This window comes from Euprymna scolopes, chromosome 23, assembly GCF_053919585.1.
Source record: "Euprymna scolopes isolate OS-2025 chromosome 23, ASM5391958v1, whole genome shotgun sequence".
NCBI classification, from domain to species: Eukaryota; Metazoa; Mollusca; class Cephalopoda; order Sepiida; family Sepiolidae; genus Euprymna; species Euprymna scolopes.
The window spans coordinates 49,071,456-49,098,955 of record NC_136504.1 but is presented as its reverse complement, the minus strand read 5'-3'; the positions used below and the strand labels follow the sequence as shown (position 1 = coordinate 49,098,955).

General features: G+C 33.6%; 1 protein-coding gene across 1 annotated transcript in view; it reads right to left on the bottom strand.

Annotated features, from left to right (window-relative positions):
- LOC145245881 (unconventional myosin-Va-like) overlaps positions 1 to 27,500 on the bottom strand; it is a 223,417-nt gene that overhangs the window by 41,959 nt on the left and 153,958 nt on the right. Inside the window, exons 23-27 of the mRNA XM_080107602.1 lie at positions 20,676 to 20,765; positions 15,724 to 15,783; positions 10,842 to 10,935; positions 8,757 to 8,903; positions 6,004 to 6,155 (exon numbers count right to left, since the gene is read on the bottom strand). Of these exons, the coding sequence (XP_079963728.1) occupies positions 6,004 to 6,155; positions 8,757 to 8,903; positions 10,842 to 10,935; positions 15,724 to 15,783; positions 20,676 to 20,765 (543 nt within the window). The remainder of the gene's footprint in view (positions 1 to 6,003; positions 6,156 to 8,756; positions 8,904 to 10,841; positions 10,936 to 15,723; positions 15,784 to 20,675; positions 20,766 to 27,500) is intronic.

Genomic DNA, 27,500 nt, shown 5'->3' with positions numbered 1-27,500 from the left:
GTGGCAACAGTATTCCATCCTTGGACGTACCTGACCTCTAATTATATCAAGCAAACATTTTTTTTCCGCTTTATTGATAGTATATATATATAATATTTATTCATTTTTACCTACAGACACTAGTGTTTCATGCTTATGCAATCATCAGTGTAGGATAACAATTGCTCCCAGTCATGAGAGTCAAACCCAGTCACGAAGCCACCTTTTTGCTCCATTTGCCGAGCCTCTACCTCAGGACACCAAACAATTGCCACAGGAATGAAGGTAATTAAAAAATATTAAACATCGAATTCAGGCGAGTATATTAGGTAATCAAGAATGTTCACACGAACGGAAGTTGTGAACATTGCATAGACGCAAGTTGATTGCTTTAGCTATAACTCCACAGACAGTGCCTATCCTTAAATATTCTTAAAGGGGCTTGATAATTATAATTGAATAATAATTATTTATTTTTACCTGTGGACACTAGTTTTTAAATGTTGAGAACTGTCGCAAATGCATTTCAGCCACTGCTTTCTTAGTGATTAAGCGAAGCTCGCCGTCTCTTTGTTTGTAAACAAACTAGTAGTTCGAGCACTGTTAAGCGATGGGCAAATGTTTACTTAATAGACATTTGATGAATCATTTACGAGCACCTGGTCCTGTGGCTAGAGCTGCTGATTGTCAATGCAATGGTTATATGTTCGATTCACGGCTAGGGAAAAGTACTAGTCTAGCTGCACTGATGAGTTGTGATACAACGAAACAGTACTGTATGTGGATGAATATATATATATATATCTTAGTGGTATAACCGCGCCCCCAGACACCAACCTGGGAATTTCCTTGTACTGGCACTAATATATATATATATATATATATATATATATATATATATATATATATATATATATATATATATATATATATATATATATAAGTATACACATACACAAACACACATGATGCTAGTTGGCCGTTGACCCCGAAAAGGGGTTCATTTTCCCTTTGAATATATATATAAAAGTGAAAGTGTCTGCCTGTCTGTCTGTGTGTCTGTGTGTGTACATTTCCCTACAATAACTCTGTCAATTTTTAGTCTACAGACTCGAAATTTGATATACAGGGTACTGAGATTTGGAAAAATCGATGTGATTGGTTTTCGGACAGAAATTTGGGGATTAAGGAGACAAAGTTCAACGATTCGACCTTTGAGAACTCTACCAAACTCCTCCGACAATTTTCGATCTAAAGACTTGAAATTTTAGATATAGATTCCGTGGACATAGATCTAACTTAATAACTTAATTTGAGCCTCAAACAATAAATTTTAAGGGTTCATAATAGGGGTCAAAGTTACAAAAATTGACCACTTTTTTTTTTTTTGCTCAACATATATCTAGCACCCATGCTAATATATATATATATATATATATATATATATATATATATTATTATTATTATTATTATTATTATTATTTCCACAGCCAAACAACGTCGTAGCCTACAAGAGTCATAACAGCAAATGAACCGGAAGTCCAAGATTCGAATTTGCCCTCATTTGGGCTCATCAGTCAGACATATCCACACCCGGGATTTGAAACCCGAGCCTCTTGCATGCGAGGCAAACACTTTGCCAACTGAGCAAACGCCTTGCACACAAGAAATTCTATTAACCAACACAGATCCAGCAAACTGCAATGCAATCAAACTGTCTTGGACTTCCGGTTTGTTGGCTGTCATGGTTCTTGTGGGCTGCGACAGTATTTGGCTGTTGAAATAATTATATATAATCTCCCACATTCTGAATATATTATATATATATATATATATATATATATATATATATATATATATATATATATATATATATATATTGCGGATAAAAATTAACAATTCTAAATTATGAATCAGTTTCAAAAGGAGAAACAAAACAAAATCAATTGAGTGTACGATCGTTTCAAAAACGATTTTCATTTTATTAATATTGTCAAATAATATTGGCAATAATTTACAATGAATGTTTTTATTAATATGGTCTCCTCATCAACATAAATGGGATGGGCATAGGGTAAAACACCAACATAAGCATTTTTGTAATAAGTATGATAGAAGAATCTTTATGGTGTAGGGGATGTAACTAATTGTTTTTACGTTTGTCAATATATATATATACATACATATATATATATATATATATATATATATATATATATATATATATATATATATATATATATAAGCCACGCCTATATATATATATGTATATATATATGTATATATATATATATATATATATATATAGGCATGTTGATTGAATTAATTATTTTCAGTTTATTTTTAAAATTAAGATGCTGGATAAATACAATGTTTTACTATATTTAAAAATAACTAACGTCTGATCTATGGACGCTAATTTTGGGATATTATTTTTAAAGATGCAAGTAAATAATAATAATAAAAAAAAATTATTGTTTTAAAATAATTAAAAGATTAATAAAATCTCACAGAGTTGCTTCCCTTCAACCCTTGCTTGAATAGTCATCTCCCTTGATTCACAAACGCAACAAGTATTTTAAACACCAACTGATTTATTTTAACGTTCTCCTAACGTCATTTATTGTTCTATATTTCGCGGTATCACGTGGCAAACTCTGTAGCTGCTTTTCCAATTTTGAACACTCTTCCGCTATCTTCTCTTGAAAAAGGACTAATAGGTCTGAAATATATTGAGATTTATAACACCATTGAATACAACAGGAAAAAAAAATTACTGTTGTTTAGAGTTAAAATGTGTGTGAAAAAGAAAAAACAAACAACAAAAAAAAAAAGAAATTTATTTCTTTTTGTTTTCATTTAATTTTACTCTATATAAAAAAAAATCTCGCATTGTTCTTGGCTTTTAATTTTCCTTATAATTTTCTTCAACAATGCTTCAAGCAAACTACAATCTACTTATATATATATATATATATATACTAGGGAGACCTGTGGAAATTCCACAGGGGACTCATTCATCTTCTCTATTTTCTATCTCTTCTCTTCTCTATCTCTTCTCTATATAAATAAAATGAACTCATTTTTTTCCCGTGTGAGTTTGACCTTAATAGGATTAAAAATCACGTTACATTCAAATGTAATATCCCCACACTTCAGCACTGGATCTGATGTGTGCTATAGGCCTACTACCCTTGATATTCGTACATTTTTATATTTTTCCGGTGACAGTTCACTGCAACAATCGGTTAGAATCAATGGAAGTTGTAAAATCTTTTTTCTCTATTCGATTCATACTCTGCCCACGACCACTTAACGCCACTACTGATACGTCCACAGGGGAATATAGGAGGAACACTGGTTTGAGTTCTTACTTGCTTAAAAAATATGGATTGACATTTTTCCGTCGGGTGAAACGCGACTTTACATTCCAGTTATTCTGTGGGTTACTTGTGCCATTTTATAAATTTCTTTTTCTTTTTTTCACTTTTTTCCTCCATTTATATTTTTCTCTTTTTGTAGGTGTGTGAGGTGTTTGCGAGTTGAAGGAATAATTAAACGAAACGAACTAACATTGGATTCCAGTTTTTAAAAGAAACTTTGGCAGTCAGCCGCCAGCGTTCTTCAAATCTTGCACCGATTAGTCGCTTTAATATTTTATTTGCTGCTGACTTCCTATTTTCAGATTAGTTACTTATTCATTATTTATTTCTATACATTGCATTTCTGAAAGTTTCATTTGCACAATTACTACTACGCTATCGATATTGGAATCAGACGACATTCAAATTGGTTAACAGCGACCAACATTAAAAAAATAAAAAACACGGTCAGTTTTCTGGTTTTATTTATTCATTTTTGAAACAAAGAAAAATAAATAAATAAAATCTAATAAACATATTTTCATTATACACGTTAGGTTTTATTTTTTTCAATTTTGTTTTTCCATTAAAAAATTAACAAAAAAATTAGATTTAAATAAACATATTTGCATTTTGCGTGGTAACTTTTTGTGAGTTTTTCTTTTTTTTCCTTTTTTCCTTTGATATTCTTTCACGTTCGTTTTGTTTTTTATTCCTTTCAATTTTACGCGTCATATATTAGCTTAACCAGGGCGGGGGGGGGCATCTATAAATATAAAAGCTAAAATGTGTGTGTGGGGGGGGTGTATCGGTGTTCCTTCATCCTAAACTCAGCTTCCTCCTGCTACTGCGACAATGTTTGACCTAGAAAACGTTGACGTTAGTTTCAACCACCTGCAAGTGTTTTTAAAGGGTTAATTTTATCCGTTCTCAATTGCGTGTCTTCTGGCGTAGAGGTAATGTGTCAGGCATTTTTTTTCCGCCTTAGCCTCGATACTTCGGGTTCGAACCTATCTTCTTACCTAAACCTTTTTTCTTCTTTTACACCTTTTTTTTCCTTTTTTTTTTTTTTACATTTGTTCGCGGTTTTGCTTTGTTTTGTTTTTTCCAATTTTTTATAACATCGTGTTTTTTTTATAATATCAAAACAGGGCCCCCCTCCTACATACACACCTCCAAACACCCAGGCAACGCCGGGTAGTCCCCGCTAGTATGTAATATGTTGGCATTCTGTAGATGTTCAGTGTAAATGGAGATGCTCTTATATTATTGTAGCTTTTTCGTTAAAACTGCAAAACTATTTATCTAAGCTAGAACGGCCGGCAAAGTCCGGTTGTAAAGTACGCTTAAATATGATATTTTAATTTTTGCAGATTTCGTATATATTATTATAGAGTTAATGTTCTATCATTTTTATATGTTATAAAGTTGTGATTTCAAAAATTAAAAAAATATATATCGATAAGACTTGGGTGCATTAGCTTGAATCGAAACCGAAATAAAAACTTATATATATATATATATATATATATATATATATATATATATATATATATATATATATATATACTAGCAAAAGTACCCGTCGTTGACTACGTTCAAAAACAGCCTACAGAAAATGGACTCTAATTTATGAAAGTATGATAGGTTATGAAAAGGAAGGGTTGTAAAGAGATAGCTTCGAATTTGGGGGTATCAAAACCAAAGCAAAATATCATGAAAGTAAAAATAAAATAGATAAACCCCATAATTTATTATACCATACCCGTTTCACACTGAAACACTTATCACAATATTCTATGGATCTATATTAAAACAACCTTGTTAAACTTTTTGACATATTTCCATTCTATGGAGGTCAGGTGCGAACGAACACCCCATAATTTTATAATACCATATTTCTTCAAACTGAAACATAATTATCAAAATATACTTACGCAGATAGATATGAAAAGTCTTTATTAAAGTTTGTTCCTATTTCCATTCCATGAAGGCTATGTGCGAACGCAGACCCCACAATTTTATTATATCATCCCGATTTAAGTTAAAACATACTTATCAAAGTATTATTATGTACATCTATATCAAAAACACTTTTTGTGAACGTTTTTTTGTTTCATTTTAAAATTTTTTATTTCCATTGTGGATATTTGTGGACCAGGTGCGAACGCAGACCCCACAATTTTAATGAACCACCGTTCTGCCAGATCAAACATTCTCATTCCTGTGTCTCGATACATCTTCTATCATTATATATAATCAGCTTTTTTAAAATAGTCAACCATATAGGAGCCGATTTGTTACCAGACACACACATACACGCAGACATTCAGCTTTATATATATATATATATATATATATATATATATATATATATATATATATATATATATATAACTTGAGTTCCTTCAGCCATAATCGAAACCGAAACCTAAACCTATGAAAGAATTCTTGATAAAATTATTTATAAAAAAAATAGATTACTGGAGTGCCATCAGTTATCATTAAAACCAAAACCAAAACTTATGAAAAATTCTTGGTAAAATTATCTATGACAAGAGCTTGAAAGACATAACAATTAAACGACCCGGATGTAAGCGTGACACAGAAAATAACACACACGCTATCGTATATATAGATGAATGAAAGCAACAACACTTACCATAACCACTCGCTTGATTCCGTACACAACTGCTGTGAGTAGTGCGCACACCTTCTGGTCATCATTAATGTGATCTGTATGGCGGATGCACATAAAGATGATATAAGCTGGTAGACCGGGTAACATGGACTCGGCCACATACGGTTGGAGATCTGGAGAGAGAGAGAGAGAGAGAGAGAGAGAGAGAGAGAGAGAGAGGGGGGAGTTAGAAGAATAACATATTTTTAAAAGGGATATTTAAAATGCAAGAAAGCTGCGTTAAGATAACAGTCAAAGAAGCCGTGATTGTGATATGAATTTCAAATTAGATTAATGTCTGAATTAAAATGCTTTTAACCTTATATGGGTTTTACAAGGGAATTACCACTTATCAAGGTCCGAAGGCCACTTGAGGATAAGGGTTAATGAATGAAAGGTGGTAGTGTAGTAATCGTTAATAGTGTAAGTTTGACACAATTTGATAATTTAAGTGGACAGTTCACAAAGAATTTGCTTACATTAGACTTGAAGGCTAGCATACTGTAGTCCATGGGGAGGCAGACCAATGAAACGGGCGGTTTTAGGAAAGAAGCTGTGTTTTTGGAATCTGTATGTAGATTTAGGCACAGATAGAGAGTAGGGGAAATTGTTGATAGTGATTGTAGCTAGTTGAGTGTTTTCTGCGAAAGTTTAGCAATGGAGGACTACAGATTGGAGCTCAGACGAGCACTTGCCATGAAAATAACGATATACTGCAGACTAACGTTGACACACTGTTAAAGTTAACCAACGTTAAATCTGGCCAGTATCAGATAGGTGACCATTTGGGAATACCAGGTGTCGTATAGGGGAGAATGGTGACATCTCTTTGCAAAAAAAAAAAAAAAAAAAAAAAAAAACTAGCATCATCATCTCCTCTGAGCGAGATAAACGTGCGCCTGGAAACCACTTGCAAATTTAATATTTCCTAGAAACTTCTGCCTTTGGAGGAAGTTGGCTCAATCTGTTAAATATTAAGGGTACGTTCGCTAGTACATTTAAATTCACAGGAGGACATAAACGCATAAACAGGAAATCAGGATCAGAGATTAATTTATGCACTCAGATGACCTGCTGTATGCTAGAAACGGCTAAAAAAGAGAGTGAGTGAGAGAAGTCGTTAGTTTGTTAGAAGCTTTGAAGCGACAACACATTTAAAGAACTGAGTTAAGAATCGATTTTAAACTATGAGGACCAAGGCCCCAGATCTCCATAGATATGAAATATCCCACTCTTTGCTACTAGCAGAAATGAAGACAACGTCAACAGCTTAATAAATGGTTCTTTTTTTATTTGCAATATTCTTCTTTGCTTGTGTTGGTGTGAAGGTATAATTTCACCAAAAATGCAAACCATGTAGATTGTGGATGATAGATTGTTGCAAGAAGAATATCATCTAAAACCAAGCTCCTATCTTTACATCATCAACGCTCTGATCCTCATCTGGCATCAATTGAAATGGATGGCTCTCGTTTAGGGGAAGCTCCATGTTTTGATAAGCTTCTGGGATTGACCTTTACTCTTGACCTGAAATGGAACACATACATCAAGTCTGTTGCCAACACCACTGGAAAAATGGTAGGATCCTTCTACCACTCCAGAAGATAGCTCACTGCTGATGCAATTCTCTATCTATATAAAAGTCAAGTTCGTCCAAGGATGGAGTACTGCTGCCACATCTGGGCAGGAGCTGTTAAAAACAGTCTATCCTGCCTTGACAGAGTACAAAATAGACATTGTGGCTTAGTGGGGGGATGCCCTTTTCTCTTCCCTGCAACCTCTCTCCCACAGAAGAGACGTTGCGAGTCTGTTTTATCGTTACTTCCATGGCAAGTGCTCGTCTGAGCTCCAACCCCTGGTCCTCCCCTCGCCAATCTTTCATGATAAACACCCGTGTAGCTGAAACCACTGTCAGTAATTTTCCCTGCTCTTTAACTGTGCCAAAACCAAAACATAGATTCCTGAACAAAGCTTTTTTCTTAGAAGTGCACGCCAGTGGAACTCTCTTCGGTTTGCTTGTTTCCCACCTGACTACAACTTGGATGTCTTCAAGTGCTCGCCTGAGCTCTAATTTGTAGTCCTCCGTTGCTAAACTTTTACAAAACCACTCAACTAGCTACAATCACTATCAACAATTTACAACATAAACAAATTCCTGATGGACTGCCCCTTAAGTAAGACACTAATACTAACGATTACTACGATACTATACCATTGATTACTGTACACGCAATAACCCTTATCTCTGAGTGGCTTCCAGGCCTTGATAATGGTGACTTCCATGTAAAAAAAAAAAAGAAAAAAGAAAAAAGGTACACGAGGGGAGACGTATATGCAACAAATCTATCAAGGCAGAATACTGCACCAGGTGCCAAGTATGTGCAACAGAGCACAGACGTGCACATGGCGGCTGCATGCAAATGCTGAGCCATGTGCAAAGTGACGTCACAGCGAGGGAGAAAAGAAAAAATATGAAAAGAAGAACATGTGCACAGACCAAGGAAAGGAAGTATGCATCCTTCTCTCCACACATGAATAATCTCTTGATTATATAAAGCATTGCATGAATCAAGAAGGATGTCATTGAAGCCACCTGTCTTCCAGACATCTGCAGCTTTACGATCCTTAGTCTTCTGCAGTGCAGTTAGTCTCATTTAAGGCTAGTCTGTTCTTGCTAAAGACATTAAAGTCTAGTTTGTTGTTAATTTCCTGACGTCGCATCACGTACTACTCACCATGTATGAGGTTCTTAATGAGTGCATTCTTATCTACCGTGTTGTACTCCAGCATCCCAAGGTACTCCCTCTCTTGGTGCTTGAAGGTAGCCATCACACCAGAGCTTTCTTGTTCGTCACGAGCCAGCTCTGCAGCGATTTCAGCAGCTGAAAGAAGACAGAGCAACGATCATTATTATTATTGTCATTTTTTAAAATAAAATTTTCAACGAGTGATATAGTAATCTTGTGTCAATATGTTCTATGAATTGGAAGTTCTTAGAAAGAAACTCTGTCCATGGAAAAATCCATTTTTATATTAGGCACACGAGAGAAGAAAAAAAGTTTTTTTTTTTTTTTCAGTTGTAGTAAAAAGAGTAATGCAAGTTCTTGTTTGGAATGGGGGTGGTGGAGAAATAATAAAAATCAACAGGGATCATGTCTACAGGGTACTATGTGAGGAGATGATCAGCAGGATATTTGTTTGTATTACATTTAAACTTTTTCAAGTCCAATGTAAACAAGTTCTTGATGAGCCATCCTCTTAAATAATCCAATTTAACAAATTTCCACTACTAACGACTGCTACGATAACGTCATATTGACTAATGTACACTCATTAACCTTTATCCTCGAGTGGTCGATGGTGACTCCTTTGTAAAAAAAAAAAAAAAAAAAAAAAAAATGATATATTTTTTTTCTACTCATGTTCACCCCTAACAAAGCATATCACCTGTTAAGGGGTTACCATTTGGGACCAGGCCTAGGAAAGATTAACAAGATGTTGATTTATGTTACATTTGAACTTCAGTCAGGGAGCCGGTAGCAGAAAGGGAATTCCATAGTTTAGCAACAGTCAAGGGATGAGATATTGTTAAGTGGGTTTGTTGTGGATATGTACGTCAAGAGGGCACAAGTACAACGAATTCATCAGAGCACATTCCATTAAAATACTTGTAAAATAGGCACAGGGATGCAACATTACGGCGATGGGACAGGAGTTAGAGCTTAGTTGATATTATAGTCAAGGAAGCAGGAAACAGGTGAGTCTCGCAGTCCAAGAGAAAAATCATTAGAATAGGTTTTCCAGCATCTAGTGACCTCAACAGTGAAAAGCCGAAATTTTGCTGCTTGTCAAGTTAGTCAGGAGTATGTATGCAGAGGGGGCACAAGTGGTGTGAGTTCATCAGAGCACATTCCATTAAAGTATTTGTAAAACAACAGAGGTATGCAACATTGTGGTGATGAGACAAAGGTTGGAGTTTGGTTCATTGTTTGTTTTTTACAAAGGAGTCACCACTTATCAAGGGTCGGATGCCACTCGAGGATAAGGATTAATGAGTGTATGGTAATCAATGGGACAATATCGTAGTAATCGATCCAAGCAAAGACCTGTGCGTGAATATGTTTTGCCAAAGCATCCTGACCATTAACAGCCTATGAAGGAAAAAAAAAAAGTAAACAACAAACATTTGGTTAAGAAAAAAATATCACACACACACACACACACACACACACACACAAAAAAACAGGGTGTAAAATTAAAAATGCTGTCATTTTTTCTTTTCGATTTATTAATTTTTGAATTTTTACCTCTTCAAAAATTGGAGTTTGATCACCTCTACGGTCCAGTTTAAAGAGTTAAAGAAAGGAGCAACTCAAACTACCGCTTTAAGAGGGAAATTTTACATAGCAGTAACGCTAAAGTGTTACCTTGCTTGATATTTGATGGTATTGTTTGTCTTTTGTGTTTTTCTTTTTTTTTTTTAAAGGAATCACCACTTATCAAGGCCACGAGGCCACTCGAGGATAAGGGTTAAAGAGTGTACAGTGGTTAAAAGGACAATATCATAGTAATCGTTAGAAATGTAAAATTGGTAAATTGGATTACTTAAGGGGAACGGCTCATCAAGAGCTTGTTTACGTTGGACTTGAAGATGATCATATCGTAGTCAGCTGGAAAGCAGGTAAAGAGTGTGGGGTTGGGGATGTGTGGTAGTCCATTTCGACAGTATGTGGAAAAGAATAATAAGAAGATTCATTGAAGAAAAAAAAAGAAGAAAAATGTTAATGAAAAAGAAACGATGACAAATTCATAGTACAGACCGTCACGATCGTTTAGTTTATGAGCATAAGTTTTGAGTGCCTTCCTGAGTTTTCTGATTTGTTCTGCTTGTTTTCTAACGGTTTCACGAAGTTCCTGGCAGGAAAGAGTAATTTGTAAAGATACATAAAAGAAAACAAACGATAGGCATGAACAGCCTTAATCCTTTCCGGATATAAAGGTGTGTAAAAATAAGGTTAGAATCGTAAACGTTCACGTAAGGTAAAACATTAAATAGACTGGAATTTTCCAGTTACAAGTTGAGTGAAATATCTGTGCACGATAGTTATGTCAGAAGACTACAAGTCTGACACAGCAAATGGGCAGAGATCTTTCACTTTTTATTAAGCCAGCAAAAACAGCAAGTGAGAGTTACGTCAAAGACAGGAAGTCGCTACTATGACGTGGTGAATGACAAATCAAATCTTTCTCTTTTTCCCCAAATCAACATATGTGTATATATGTATATATATACACCTATAAATGTGGGGTTTATGTGTATTGATATTCATATTAAAAACCCTTTTTTCTATTTATTTAAAAAGAAAATACAACTTTGTTATATATATAGGTCGTGGAATCGCATTTATCTGCAAAAGATCTAGCTAATTTGCATATTCTTTTAAACATTCATTTACGTGTGGCGAGTTGGAAGGCAATTCTCTATTAGTTTTTCGGTTATCTTATGAGATGATCATCTTTAGTTAACTATTACGTGTAATTATATTCGTACAGATATTCTACATGATTTATACTTGTGTAATATTTGCGTAAAAAGTTTATAGTAAACACAAACCTCTTTCTATATATATCATGTATGCGTATATATTTTTGTTAAAAAATTTTTGTCTACCAAACTCCTGTGTTATGGGTAACGTTACATGAAGGCTTCCAAGACAGGTATCTCTTCCCTTGCCCTGGTCAACTTAATGTCTGAGGAATGCTATTTACTGCTCCAAGATTTTTTGAGATGAATCTTTCTTACTTTATCATTACTTCCTTCACTGGCACACTGTTTTGACTTTTGGTAACCTACACCAAACAGTGCAGCTCATTAAAAAATACATTTGTTGGGTTTTATTAAAATAATAATAATAATAATAATTATAATTATAATTATTATTATTATTATTATTATTATTATTATTATTTGTATTCACTAGGAGTGTTCGCACAGACCATCATCAGAAATTACTCAGAAATAATAACCAGTGGTGTTTCTTGGAGTCTGGGTGACAAGCTTACCGAGATTTCCTGTACTTTCAACCTCTTTCGATAACCTTTTAAATAACTTTGCCTTATCGCAACAGACACTTACCATTGATTTCTTACTGGCACTGACTATTAGTCTTTACTGGAATTTTAATGGTAATAAGTTTTCCAATGTCCCAGTCCTTTTTGCGCTTTTCCAGTGGAGGTCTGGTTAGTGCTCTCTCTCTTTGGGTTTTCCATTCTCCTTGACTCTTTAACAATCATTGCATTGCATCAGTTGAGACTGATACCTTTTTTAAATTATTCATTCATTTATTTTATTATTATACTAGCAGGGAGACCCGACGTTGCTCGGGATTGAAGGATAACCAACGGATGTTTCACTCTACCATATTTTCATTGTCATCGAAATTGGTGAAATCGACCATTTTTCAATCAAATCAATTGATTTCCTGCTTTAGTTTTGGATTCTTTGTAGTGCATGGGGAGGAAGCTTCACATGCCTCCCCGCAATGACTTAGTCCAAAAAATATTGTAGTCTACATTGCACTGTAGAGAACCTTATGTTGATTTGATAAAATTATTTTCAAAGGTCCGGGGGAAATTTATGAACTCAAGAGTCTGATTAGTCATAGTGTGACCAACTCTCTTACCCCCCCCCCCCAGACTGGAATATGCTAATAAGAAAACCAGCAATTCATTCTGGAATATACTACTATTCATTGGATTTTATAATGGTGCCTATATATTCATTATTTCAATTTTGGGTATCATTTTTTTTACACTATCACCTCAATTTTAATTTTTAATCTATGTGCTAATAAGGACAATTCATGATTACTCATGTCTATTTTGCTAACAACATTTCCTCTGATGAGATGAGCCATTTATTGAAAATCCATGGATTAAGGAAAAGACTTTAATAATTATCTGTACTCCTTTGTCAAACTATAAATCTTTTTGCAAGTTTTTACATAATTTAACTCTAAATTTCTATTTTTAAAATTATTTTTATATTTAACGGCTCGAATTAAAGTTTAAAATGCAAAAGTCCAGTATTATGGTTCAATTTCAAACGCACCCCTGTCATATCAAAGAATCTGCTGTTGATTTTATATGTAAAGCTTTTCTAGTGGTGTGGTAATAAAAATTTTCAAATGCACTTGTGATATTAGGCTGTATAAGGTGTTAACTTTGATCAAAATCGCCTGTTCCTTCCTCCATCGGATTATTTCAATCATCAATACTTATCAAAAACATTCTGATACAAAACATATCTAAGAACACTTCCATATACATAAAGTACATTTGTTGAGTCTATAAGAAACACACACACACAGTTCCTTTTATATAACAGATAGATTATTATTATTATTATTATTATTATTATTATTATTATTAATAATAATATTATTTTAGTTTAAAGAGATCACCCCCCTCCTCTCTGTCTATATGTTAAAGTTATACTTTGTAACAGTAATAAACACTGACATGTCTTTCTTTTGTCGGAGGACAGTCCCAGTAAAATGGTTTAATCACACTAAGACTATCATAGCTTCGTTTCATGCATTACAACATATAAAGCATGAAATAGAAACTCCATTTAACACAAGACAAACTATGAATATTTAAAGTTCTGAATAACTTTTATCGACAACAAAAGACTAAACTAAATATCCCTGTTCAAAAAGGTTAATTTTCATGTGTCATAACCTTTCAAAATGATACAAAGTAAGGTGTCGGAATAAACGGAAAAAAAAGAGAGAATGTTCATAAAGAGTGCTTATTCCTTGTTTCTTTTTGTTGGTTAAGTAGCGGTCAAAGAGGGGACTGTTTTCCAGCTTTAACAGCGAAAGTAACTTCTTGCTTGACTGCACCTATGTCTTATTTCCTTGGTGTCTTCCTTTCTTCTTTTTCGTTTACAAAAATCCTGGGTTTATATTTCTCCTTACCGGCTCCTGAGCGCATGACAGTAGGTTCTTGTAGGCAAAACGTTTTTTTTAGTGAGGATTGTTTTTTCGTTTCTTTTTTTGTTGAATTTTAAAATTCAACAAAAAAAGAAATGAAAAAACAATCCTCAATCCAATGTTTTTATTTTGGAGTTAGGCAAGGTTTTTTTTGTTTTTTTTTTTCAGATGAAACTATAGATTTCGTATATTTTGTAGTAAAAAAATATTGAAAGGACTTATCGCAGCATTTAAATGTCTTGTTTTCGTTTACAAGAATCCTGGCTTTATATTTCTCCTTGCCGGCTTCCACAGACATGTTAGTTATTAAATCATATTTTTTATCGCGCCGCATTCCCATTGGCTAATTAATTTTTATTATTTTTCTCTTTTGGACAGGATGGGTAGGTTAAGCCTATGGGTAATGATGCTTTTACTCACATTGTCTATGACAGCCGACGAGTAAACATCCGGTTAGGAGTTTTATTTCTTTCTTCAGGAATCCGCACACTATACTCTTGAGTGTATAAATTTCGGCCGGACTTTTAAAGGACTACATCTAGACCTTTAGGCAGCAGAGAGCTTTCAGGCACCCATAAAGATAGGCATATACGCTCTCTCTCTCGGTTAGATACTGAGCAAGGAATATGTTTCATTGAAGATATACTGCTTCGAAGAAAAAAACTTTCGGCAGTCTACATTTATTGCTTTTCTCTCTCTTTCTTTGCTGTTTTAAACTTCTGGCATCACCGAACGATGTAGGTCACTTAAATAAATATACATTGTTTATAAAAGGGCTTTGTTTCCCTTTCATTTGACCACCGTTTTGTTAGAGATTATTATCAGAGTTGGTCTAACACTTAATATCATCTACAAAACTTCTTTATGAGAAAATTGGAGATTTAAACATGGAAAACTCCACCAACTGTTAAATTAGACATGTTAAATGTATGTGGCGGTCGAAATTAGTAAAAAGGAAGGTCCACACTCGGAGACGGGTTATCAACGTCTTTATCTTAAGAAGGTTAACACCAGAAAAAAAGAAACATGACACCTTAAGCAGAGAGTTCTCAAACCAAAGGGACATAACTAAGAATGGACATAATTGTGGTTAAAAGTAAAGAACCTTACCTCATGCATCGTGCGGCCAGTGTTAGGAAAGAAAAAAAAAAAAGAAAAATGGCCGCCCCCTGGTATTTATGGACTGATGATCACATGATGTGAGGAGAGGGGGGAGGGGTATGCAAATGAGATGTGGTTGGGTCTCTCTATAAAAGAGCCGTCTTTATTTTGGGTGTCAGGTGGAAAGTGCAGTGAGAAGAGAACAGTTGGATTTGGGAGTTGGATTTGGGAGTTGGATTTGGGAGTTGGATTTGGGAGTTGGATTTGGGAGTTGAGTTCAAATTTAACGTAAGGTTTACTCTCTTAACATCAACAACCAAACTTGTATTTCTTCGAAACAATCATGGCTGACATGTATAAGATTGATAAGGAACTCTCTAGTCTTTCTTTTTCATTAGCTTTTCATCTGTTCTTACAAATACTTTTTTGCTAATTGAAGAACCACAGAACGTTTCCAATTAATATTTTACCGCTTGTCTAGGAAATTGACTAAAACTTTTGATAAATCATTAAAAACCTTTTGTCAAGACAACAGACTTCGTTTCTATGCAAGTAAAATCGCAACAAAAAAAACAACAAAAAAAAACATGAGAAAATAACTTACCAGGATGATGTCTTGTCCCACAGTAACATTGATTTCCTCACCACTTTGGGACGAGAGGTTCTAGAAAGGAAAAGATACAAAATAGTTTGGATTATTTGGATTTTTCAGACTTCTGTCCTCATCTTGGATATTATTCTTTTGACTCATGTAATCCCCGACTTTCTTCAAGACCAGCATCATAGCAGACAAAGCGCTGAGTTAATAATCAGTTTTAAGTGACAATCTTCTGGAGGTTGAAGTTCAATACTCAAAACAAAGACAATTATGAATTACTTAAGTCTTTTTACCAGTCATGGCTGACGGAACAAGACTAAGCTATCCTGTAAATTAAATAAAAGGTTTCGTTCAAAGTTCTGCGCAGATTCACAAGTTTGACAAAAAAGATTCTTGAGTTCGACATGATAAACTTGAAGAAGGTCGGGGATTACGTCTGCCAAAACGCTGTAAAAATAGCACTCAAGATGAGAACAGGAGAAGCAAAATAATACAAATCATCAATCCTCATCCCCAAAATTCGGAAACATAATACCAAATAAATACGGATTTACAAAAACATTATTTAGAACAAGACCGAAAATAAAAACAAATAAAATACAGTGAAAATCGATATAAGAGACCCTGAATATAAGAAACCCCGGATATAAGAGAGGTTTTGTCTGGTCCCAAACTATAGCCGGTATTAATGAACAGTATAACCCAATTATAAGAGAGCCGCAGCCCCCTAAAAAGTCTCTTATATCAGGGTTACACTGTATTTATATTTTTTATGGAAATCGCTCCAGACAAGGCACAAAGCCACTTAACGTTAGGTGCTAACAAGAACAAAAGATGACTATCGCAAAGACAGAATATACTTAATGGCCTTAATCTTGAAAAGACAAAGATTCTAGTTAGGAGGAAAGCAGTCAGCAAGAAGAGAGTTCCACAAGATTGCAGTTCTTGGAAAGAAGCTGCTGAAATAGGAAGCTGTATTACAATGAGATATCAAAACAGTGAATTGATATCAACATTTCATAAATTTCCATTGTTCATGTTTGATCTTGATTATATATAATAATAATTAAAGAGAAATTAGAATCAAGTGGACGATAAAGTAGAAATATATATATATATATATATATATATATACACACACACACATGCATATATATATATATATATATATATATATATATATATATTCCTTCAATAAGGCATAAACCTGACGAATTCTCATGAGGACGAAATGTAGAATATTCTGTATAGCTTAATTGCCAGGTATATTTTCATAACTTACTATATATATATATATATATATATATATATATATATATATATATATATATATATATATACTAGACTACCCGACCCGTTAGGTCAGTATGTTATATTAGCTATGGAATTCATGTATGAGCGTGACACTTGTGACGTAAAGAAAATAGTTATTTTTTTGTCATAACAGAAACATTTCTATGGAAGTATATTAAAATGAAAAATCATGGACGGATCACTAAAACATGAAAAAAAAATCCTCCCTATTCGTGTAAAGTTACCTATTTTTCCGAATAATCACTCAAAAATCGAAAATTAAACATGATTTTCCTATGAATCGAACGCTGACAAAAGTCGTTTAGCAGCAAAAACGCACATGAACCTATCGATGAGAAATATAAGAATGAAAAACTCATATTGGAATCCTTCAACCAAGTTATAGAAACTTAAAATCTAAAAAAAAAATATTTAATAAAACCTGAAGCAAAAAATAAAACCTAAATAAATAAAATAAAATAAAACTAATATTGAAACAGATTAGTAAATGTGTCAACAAATTCACCGTTCTCACACAACTATTTTGTATCTAGAAATGTAAACAAAAAATAAAAAAGAAGGAAAAGGGATGGACAGAGAGGAGTAGTAGTAGTAGTAGTAGTAGTAGTCTTGGCTTTACTACAATTGTTCTTATGTTTGTTAACGGGTTAAAGTTGTTTAGTTGTAAGAAAATAGCGACAGTATAGTTGTAATAAAGAATAGTTGCAAAACACCCCCACTCTTCCCATGTTAAATAATAATTTCGAAATGATAACATTAATATTTCAGTGCACAGGTCAAAATCTGCAAAAGAAGCGATTTGCGTTTATTTGTTTGCATTGTTATGGGTTAATGTTTATGCACGCATGCGCAATCGGATGTCGTAGACCGGAAAGTGGGTTACATCACTCGTTACAAGGTCATTTGAGTTATATATATATATATATATATATATATATATATGTATATATATATATATATATATATATATGTATATATATATATACTCATGCTGGTCAAAATTATAGAATGTATGTAAATTCATCCCGCTTTGGATAATTTCCGGCTTGTAAATTGTACAGGCGAGATATCTTATATTTAATAACAATTGCAACTATTTTTACTCATTTAAGGAGGTGCATATGGCAGGCAATGAGTACTTTATTGTCACATTAGAAAAGTCAACGTTTCAATGTAATGGAACATTTTGTCGTTGATTAATCTTAAACTCAAAATATTTTGCAAATATTGTTTAAAAAAATTTTGAAAGCGATTTAATAATACTGTATAAGTATAGGTGGTTCTAAAGTCATATCTTTGCCTGAGAAGCAGCGTATCTTTCATTTGCGGGCAGAAGAAAAGACGCACATGGAAATCGCAATCAAGGTCGGGTGTTCAAGATCGGTGGTAACCAAAGTGCTCCAGAAAGGTGCTGATGGTGTTTCCAACAGCAATTGCAAGAAATGCGGACGAAAGAAAAGCATCAAAAATGAAAGTCGATTCCAATCAACAAGTCACATCACTGAAGCATGGAAACAGGCTTCTGGTGCCGACATTTTGAGAAGCACTACCTACCGAAATCTCCCGCAACTGGGATACCAAAATCGTATAGCTGCCACCAAACCACTTCTTAACAAGAAGCAGATGTTGAAGAGGCTGCGATGGGCAACTGCTCATCAAACCTGGACTACAGACGAATGGCAGCGTATGATTTTTTCAGATGAGTCCCGATTTTGTATCTCCTTCGGCGACCAAGGGCCATGTGTTTAGTGAAGAACCACGGAACGGTATAACCAAGAATGCATTAAGAAGTCTGTGAAGTTCCCGTAGTCTTGCATGGTTTGGGGGTTGTATGAGTGCTAAAGGTGTTGGTAATTTATGTTTCATCAAAGGAAGTGTAAACACAAAAGTGTACAAAGATATCCTGGAAGCTAATTTACTGCCAGTGTTGGATAACTAGTTTGATAGGGAGGCTACAGACATCCTTTTTCAACATAACCTGGCACCAGTACCCTCTGCCAAGATCACCTCTTCCTGGCTCCGAGAACGATCGATCCCTCTTCTTAATGGCCGGCGAACTCGTCAGATTTGAACGTTATTGAAGCCTTGTGGGACCAGATGAAGAGGAAGCTCCACAAAGAAAAAAAACCTACTACCCTTGCAGCCATGAAGATTGCAATCCAGAACACATGGGATTCAGTGTCTACACAGTATTACGAGAAAACTTGTTGATTCCATGCCCCGGTGAATTTATGCTATTATCAAGGCAAAAGGTGCTGCTACTAAATATTAATTAATTTTATTTGTATTTGTGTTAATAAAAAAAAAACTATTTTGTTTACTTACCTGCCTTGTTCTATTATTTTGAAACACCAAATATTCAAAAACCGACATTGCAATTGATATGAAAAAAATTCTGTCGTAAAACAACTATTTCAGTTAGTTTAGAATGATAGAGATATTTTAGCACCAATTCAAGATCAAAGTGTAGTATCTGTTCTTCAGATGCTGCACTTCTTTTTCTTGTTCTCTTCCGGTGGAGGAGAAATCCTTCACGACTGAGACAATTTTTATTTTTGTACCTTTTCTCCACGTTAAAAAACGACCCTGGTGTCTAACTCTGTCCCGTGGGGAGGCATAGTAAATAGGTACATCTCACAGATCGTTCTCAATAAGAATTTAGTGCTAAAAAACATGATGCTCTATTTTTTTGACCAGCACGAGTATATATATATATATATATATATATATATATATATATATATATATATTATTGGTTCCGCAACAAAATGAGAGTGGACTTGTAAATTAATTTTCGCATATTCGTATGTTCGTATGCATTTTTCTCAATAACTATGCCTTGGAATTTTTTGAAATTTTGCACAAACATTAAACATGGTATGAGTAAAAAAGTAAAAGAACGGATTTTCTGAGAAAACTCCAGTTGACCTCCCATCCCCATCCCATGGGTTAAAATAGATAAAATTGACACTTTTGTGCTTAATAAAAAAATTGATGCCTTGGATTTTTATAAAACTTTCTGAAAAGTTGTAACTAACTGATTTCTATATAATTTTGTATGCCTATACTTCATGATAACTGTCCCAGGGGCTCTTTTAAGGTTAATAAAAACACTCCATTTTTGGGACTATTTTACCATATTTGTCCAAAATTTTCTGTATGTCCATTTAATAATTTTGTATGGTGCTGAACTCAAATTTTGATATGTTAAGACCTTGGGGACTTTGTGGCTAAATGGGGTGGGGTGGGAGGGCAAATGACGGACTTAGTCATTTCTTTTTTTTGCATGATGCAGAACTCAAATTTACATATGTTAAGGCCTAAAACTGCACCGTTTGTTCATTTTTACCAGGATTTAACGCCCCCTGGGGACTTTTGTGGCTAAATGGGTGGGTGGAGGGGGCAATTGTTGAACTTAGTCATTTCAACACCTATATCCGCTATCCCACGGGCTGCTGCATTTAACCACCTGAGGAAGGCCAGATGAATAGTTGGCTGAAACGTGGTAAAAAAACAACTATGAAAATCAGGATAACAGTGCGCAAAAAAAAAAAAAAAAATCAATACACAAATTATGATGCCTTAATTCCAAAATTTTCAAAAAGTAAAAAAATGTAAATAAAAAAAGTAATTGTAAAAGTTACCCTTTCTTTAAGAGTGTTTGATAATTTTATGATTTTGTTACACAGTCTCTGATTGGATAATTTCAACTCATCTGTGTCTTTTGCTTTCCTCTGTAAGTAAAAAAATAAATAAATAAATAATAAATAAGGCACTTGCGCATTACTGACATGAAACAACTCTTATGGTTATATACCAGGTGCATTCAATAAGTGTTCAGACTTTTTTCGTATGCGCACTTTTACACACATAAAACTCTAGTCCCTTTCAAAATAATCCCCTACGGATGCAATGCACTTGTTGTACTGTTTCTACAACTTCTAGAAGGTCCCATGAAAGTCCTCTTGTGTGAGCGTGTCACTGATCCTCGTCACAGTCTCTTCCATCCCTTCAATTGTCTCATAACAATAGCCTCCAAGGTTTTTCTTGAGCTTAAGGAATAACCAAAAGTCACAGGGAGCAAGGCCTGGACTATAGGGAGAGTGAGGAACTGCCGTGATGCCAATCTTGGTCAAATAATCTGTGACAAGGATGGAGTCGTGGACTGCACCTTTGGGACAAACTTCATATAAATCTTCCACATCTTCGGTTCCTCATGAATAATTGAGTGTACAGTTCCCAGACTGACATCAAACTTACTGTCTCTATAGACACACGACGGTCCTAATCCATGAAATTCTTTATTTGGCCAATCAACTCTAGTGTTTTGACTTCTTTACTCTTCTCACACCTTTCATCATCCCTCACAGACTCTCTGCCTTCCTTGAATCTCTTATGCCACTCAAAAATTAATGCTCAATTCATGAAAGATGGCCCAAAAGCAGTCTGAAGCATTCCATACGTTTCTGCGACATTTTTTCCAAGTTTAAAACAATTTTATTGCATATCGTTCTTCTAAAGTGTCCTCACGTCCAGATAGCATTTTTGAAATTTACCAGCTGTGATAATCAGGCTTTAGTAGGGCGTATTCCAATTCCTGCTGTAACTGTTCAACTGAACCTGAACCTATAAAAATTGGTCAGTCATCTCATAAGATCTAGCAATAACATACTGAATTTTCATACGACAATTTGAATTTGTTTATTTATTTATTTGTTTATTTATTTGTTTATTTATTTGTTTGTTTATTTATTTGTTTGTTTATTTATTTGTTTATTTATTTATTTGTGTATTTATTTATTTGTGTATTTATTTATTTGTGTATTTATTTATATGTTTATTTATATGTTTATTTATTTGTTTGTTTATTTATTTATTTGTTTATTTATTTATTTGTTTATTTATTTAGTTGTTTATTTATTTATTTATTTGTTTATTTATTTGTTTGTTTATTTATTTATTTGTTTATTTATTTGTTTATTTATTTGTTTATTTATTTGTTTATTTCTTTAGTTGTTTATTTCTTTAGTTGTTTATTTATTTGTTTATTTATTTATTTGTTTATTTATTTATTTGTTTATTTATTTAGTTGTTTATTTATTTAGTTGTTTATTTATTTAATTGTTTATTTATTTATTTGTTTATTTATTTGTTTATTTATTTGTTTATTTATTTATTTGCGGACTGTTATCCTTATTTGTATAGTTGTTGTTGTTGTCGTCTCAGATTTTGATCAACTAAACCCCTGGCCTGCTTTGGGTAGGATTGAAACCGCTATCTTCAGACAATACTCACCTGGAACCGTAACGATACAACGCCTCTATCTACTGTTCGGGACCCATGGTGCAGTGGTTCTAGATGAGCATTGTCTGAAGATAACGGTTTCAATCCTAGCCAAAGCAGGCCAAACGTTTAGTTGGCTCAAACGTGGTGAAACAACAACAACAACAACAACAACAACAACAACATGTTGATGAGGATAACAGTCCGCAAGTAAAACCAAAAAACGATCTATGCTTTTTACCTCTTTAAAAGAACTACTTATTTAGGTACTTCTACACTTTATCGCTGAAACTGGAGACGCCATTTTATTTCACCCACCTGCAGCTTAAATGCAAGGGAGAAATCATTATTTTAAACTATGACCGAAGCATGAAATAAATAACAAAAAAATTAAGCTGGAGAACGATTGCTTCCGGAAAGAATAAATTAACCTAAAATTAACATTTATTGCTTTATTTAATGTTTAGAATTATTTATTTGTTCGAAAAAACAAAAAAACAAAAAAAAAAAAACAACAACAAAAAGAAAACAAAACTATTTTTAAAAAATCCAATGTTGCTTTCATCACAAAATTGTTTTATTAAAATTATATTTTCTTATGCAAACTTTTCAATAAATGTTTTTACAGTAAATGTTTTGCTTTTCAAATGGCGCTCGCTCAGTTTAAACAATTATGAATATGTCATCTCATTTTCTGTCTTTAATAAAAAAAAATATGTTTCATGAAAAACTTTCTCGTTTTCATTAATTAAATCGAAACATTTTCAATTAAACAATTATGGATATATGTTCTCTTGTAACCCCTCCAGTTCAGCTCAGCTCGGGTGCATAGGCTCGTGATTGAAATGCATCTGTAGCCGATACCTGTGGTGTTACCCGTGGTTTCGTCTAGTGACCGAATTCGTCTTCGCCGTTGTCGTCGGTCGCTCTCCGGTTCTGCTTTCAAATCAGCTTCCAACCGTCACCTGGGCTATCAGAGAAATATATTGCATTCACAACGGCGTTCCAATCAAAGAAAAGAAAGTCAAAACTTAATTGGTTTTTCTTAACATAGAATTGATTATTGTCTTTGACTTTACAAATAATAGTTCCACACTAGCCTAGTCATGCAACTTAGGGGGCTGGCAGTTTTGTTTCTTTTACCAAGTTCTCCGTTCTTCATCTACCGTCAGTCCACGGAAAGGGATCAGCGGAAAAAAGACCCCAATTAGCCAAGTGTCTTGTTTTTATCAAATCAGTAATTCCTCCTTCCCCCTTTTTGGAGTTATTCTTTCTCTTTCTTCCCTTCCTCTCCCTCTCTTTTTTTAACCTATTAATTTGTACTCCCTTTTTCTTCTTTTGAATTTCCTCCCTTTCTCTGTTTCCCTAATTTCTACTCCTCCTTTCGGCTTTATCTATCCCCATTTTTAACCCTCATTGCACTGAGGTGTTCACTTATTATGTAATTAGGAGCTATTAGTCACCCCCCGATTCCCATCCCAAGCTGTCAGCTTAAGAATCTCTGGATTTCTTCATATCGCTCAACAGAGGGTCTAAAAACAACCTTTTCGTTGTTAACGGATTTACAATAACAATAAGATAAGAACAATTATTTGTTTTTTTTTCTTTCTAATAAAATCCCATAGACATTTCTGTTTAAAACAACATCAAATCATCATCATCATCATTAGAATTCGGCCGTGCGAATTCCTCTGAATTCGTGTCGACTAGCAAGGTCACTCGGCATCGTTCGGTCTGCATCATGTCACACTCTTTCACTTTCTTTATTTACGTTTTTTCAGAGTTCTTTCCGGAACTTTAATTTTTTTGTTATTTATTTCTAACTTCGGCCATAGTTTAAAATACTAATTTCTCCCGTGGATTTGGACAGCAAATGCGTGAAATAAAATGACGTTTCCAATTTCAGAGATAAAATGTAGAAGTACCCTTATTTACCTTAATAGATATGAAACTAGCTTTCAACTCTGTCTCTAGTCAACAATTTTTTTTTTTTTGTTAATAATTATTTTTCCTTTTGGCGGTATAAAAACCTCTCCAGATAGTATTCCGTTGAAATGGACAGTTTGTATGTCTCTTCCAGCGCAAAAAAGTGCCATCCTATTTCTTATAATATTGTCACGTGAGTTGCGTGCTTGCATTTGAAGAGACTTACAAGATGCCCGTTTAAACATTCCAACGGACTACTATCCAGAAAAAAAAAGTTATGTCTCCAAAAAATAAAATAAAAAATGCTTAAGAAAAACAAACAAAACAAAAGCAAAAAAACACACTTGAAAAAAATAGCACATATCGTTTTTGGTTTTCTTAAATTCCAAATTTTAATTTTTGTTTAAACTATAATTAATGTACCTGGACCAACTTCTAGCTCATGCAAAAGGTTTGCTATAATGCACAAGCAAATGGGCTACTATGCTAGCAACTACTGTAAATTTAGCTGGATATTTTTCTCAGGAGTTTTTCAACTCGAATTTTTATTTACACTTTCTTATTATATACAAACGTTCAGCTTTGCTGGGTTGTAAAATACATTAAAATATATTTTAAATATATTTTACTTCATACAGATTGCGTATTTATTATTACAGGGCCAATTCCCCATTGAATATTTTATTGTACCAAATATATAATAGTCATTTCAAAAGTTAAAAAAATGACTTGGATACCATCAACTAAATGTGACAGTATTACGCAATGTATTTATTGCTTTTAAAAGGTTTTGGCTGACAAACCGATAGACAGACGGATGGACAAACAAACAAAAAAAAAAGACTCAAAAAGAAGATGTTACACATGTAACGTATACGCAAGGACCTAAGTAAAATTCAATTCCAAGTGACACTCTTTTGGAGGTTGAAGTTTCAATCTTCAGTGTGGGCGATACTAAGAATACAATTACAAATTACTCAAAATTTTTTACTTGGTCATGGCTGACGGAACAAGAACAAGTGATCCCTTTGAACTAAATAAAGCGTTCGGTTTGAAATTCCGTGCATTCCCGATTTGACAGAAAGATTCCCGAGTTCAACAAGATGCATCTGAAAATAAAATAGAGGTCACGTCGGCGAAAACGTTGTGAAAATAACACTCAAAATGAAAAGAGTAGTTCAAATATTCCAAATGATATGTGGTCCTGGATATGACCTAAAACTATATCCGATGGTGAGGCCCCACCTTGCGGGCCTTGGGGAGTGTGGAGCCACCCTTTAATTGCCATTGCTCCCAGGTCCACTCTGACCCGGAGTGGTAGTACCTGTTAGGGTCCCAACTATGGGTTAAATAGAATCTGACTTAAAAGAAATATATACTCCATTAAAAATCGTTCCTCAAAATAACTAGATTCGGCATTAAATAACATGAAAAAGGTTGATATGCCGTAAAACAAAAACAACCAACCAACCAACCAACCAACCAAATGATATGTGTTTTTAATTTTACTGTTTTCTTATTCATGCTCCGGGCAATATTGGGTAGCACAACTAGTCTAACATATTGTTACATAACAGGGTGTATGTACGTAACACGTGTGTTGTGTACGTGTGTTGTGTACGTGTGTATATATTCTGTATGTATATAATGGTTGTAACAAATTATGCATAATCATAATACTGTTCTTTCATAAGAATAATTTCTTTAAATAAATATCTAACTTTTAATAATAATAGTCGATCTTAAAATCAACTATTAGCAAGCCCACCCTAGCGTCTTCTGCGAAGTTAATACATAACAATATGAAATGAGCTTGTCAGATTTTCAAAGACAAACCCAAATATGCTGTAAGTTGAAAAAAAAATCAAAATTGGCGCTTCTACACTATCAGAAAGAAATTTTGTAGTCGATAAATTGAGTTTTCAGAAAAAAAAGAACAATGGTTTCTACTGATTTTTTGTCAATTCTAATAAATTACAATAGTAGTTTCCAAATTATGCAGTCGAAATTACCTGAATATTACTGAATCATGCAAAATAAAAAAACAAATAAAAACATAAAAAGCAACTTTAATCGGGTTAGCAGGTGAAAAATTGCGGCCATCTTGTTTTTATAAAAATTAATCTAAACGGAAAATTACCTCCTTTTTGAACTCTCCTATGCCTTACATAAGCAAATACGATCGTTTTTTTTTTAATTCTTTTTTATTTTCTTTAATAAATAATTTTCTACCCTATTTTCGTAATTTTTGGATATAATCATCTTAAAAATACGAAGAATACGTAGATACCATTGTTTTCATTTGAAATTCAATATTACGATTTCCGAAATTTCGTTCTGATAGTGTAGAAGCGCCTCAAACTTTGCTTCTAACTAGCCAATTTTCATTTGTTATTATTGCACCATGTTATTGACAATATAACAACACACTTCACTAGAATTTATTTAAACAAAAGTACTGAGTCCATCTCAAGCGTCTAATAATATGCAACATTTTAAGATAACCCCTGAAAAATCAAAATTAGCAAAAGAAATAACTCGTTTTTTTTAATTGACAAATATAATAAGAGTCATCCACCCTACAACTAAAAGTTTATTTCTTTTACTGTATAATTTTTTAAATGTGCAAACAAATAAAATAAATAAAATTACTTTGTTGCATTTTGGGCAACCCCCAAGTAAGTACAGCTAGTTGAATATAAATTGGAGTTACTTCAACATTAATAATTTTCTTTTTATTTTAATTCAGTTTGAGAAAAAAAGTACAACTAGAAGAATACCCGTCCCAGGACAGATAAAAATAATTCTCTGAACATAAGAGTTTAGCACCAATTTATGCCCTCCTCCATTTATGAAGATTAAAATCAAGATACAATCTTACTAAACCTTATGTGTAGAATTCTTATACCGATTTGGATCACAATCCATTACATGATTTTCATTCTTGAAAATGTCTAAGCTATGGCATAAGGAAACTTAAAAATGAAATTGAAATTCAAGGAATCTTGTTTAAATGGATGACTATGGATCAAATTTAATACAACTCTAAAATATCTGAATTTTCAAATAGGAGTTTTCTTTCAAATTATGCCCCCCCCCTAAAAGCCTTTAACATATTCAAAAGAAACCGAAAGTTTGAGAATATGTATGAATTGATATGATTTAAGATTTCACAAAAATCGGAAGCATGTGAATTTTGGCTCTTTTTACCCCTCCCGCATTACATAAAACTAAATTAAACCAAATATAGCTCGCTTTAC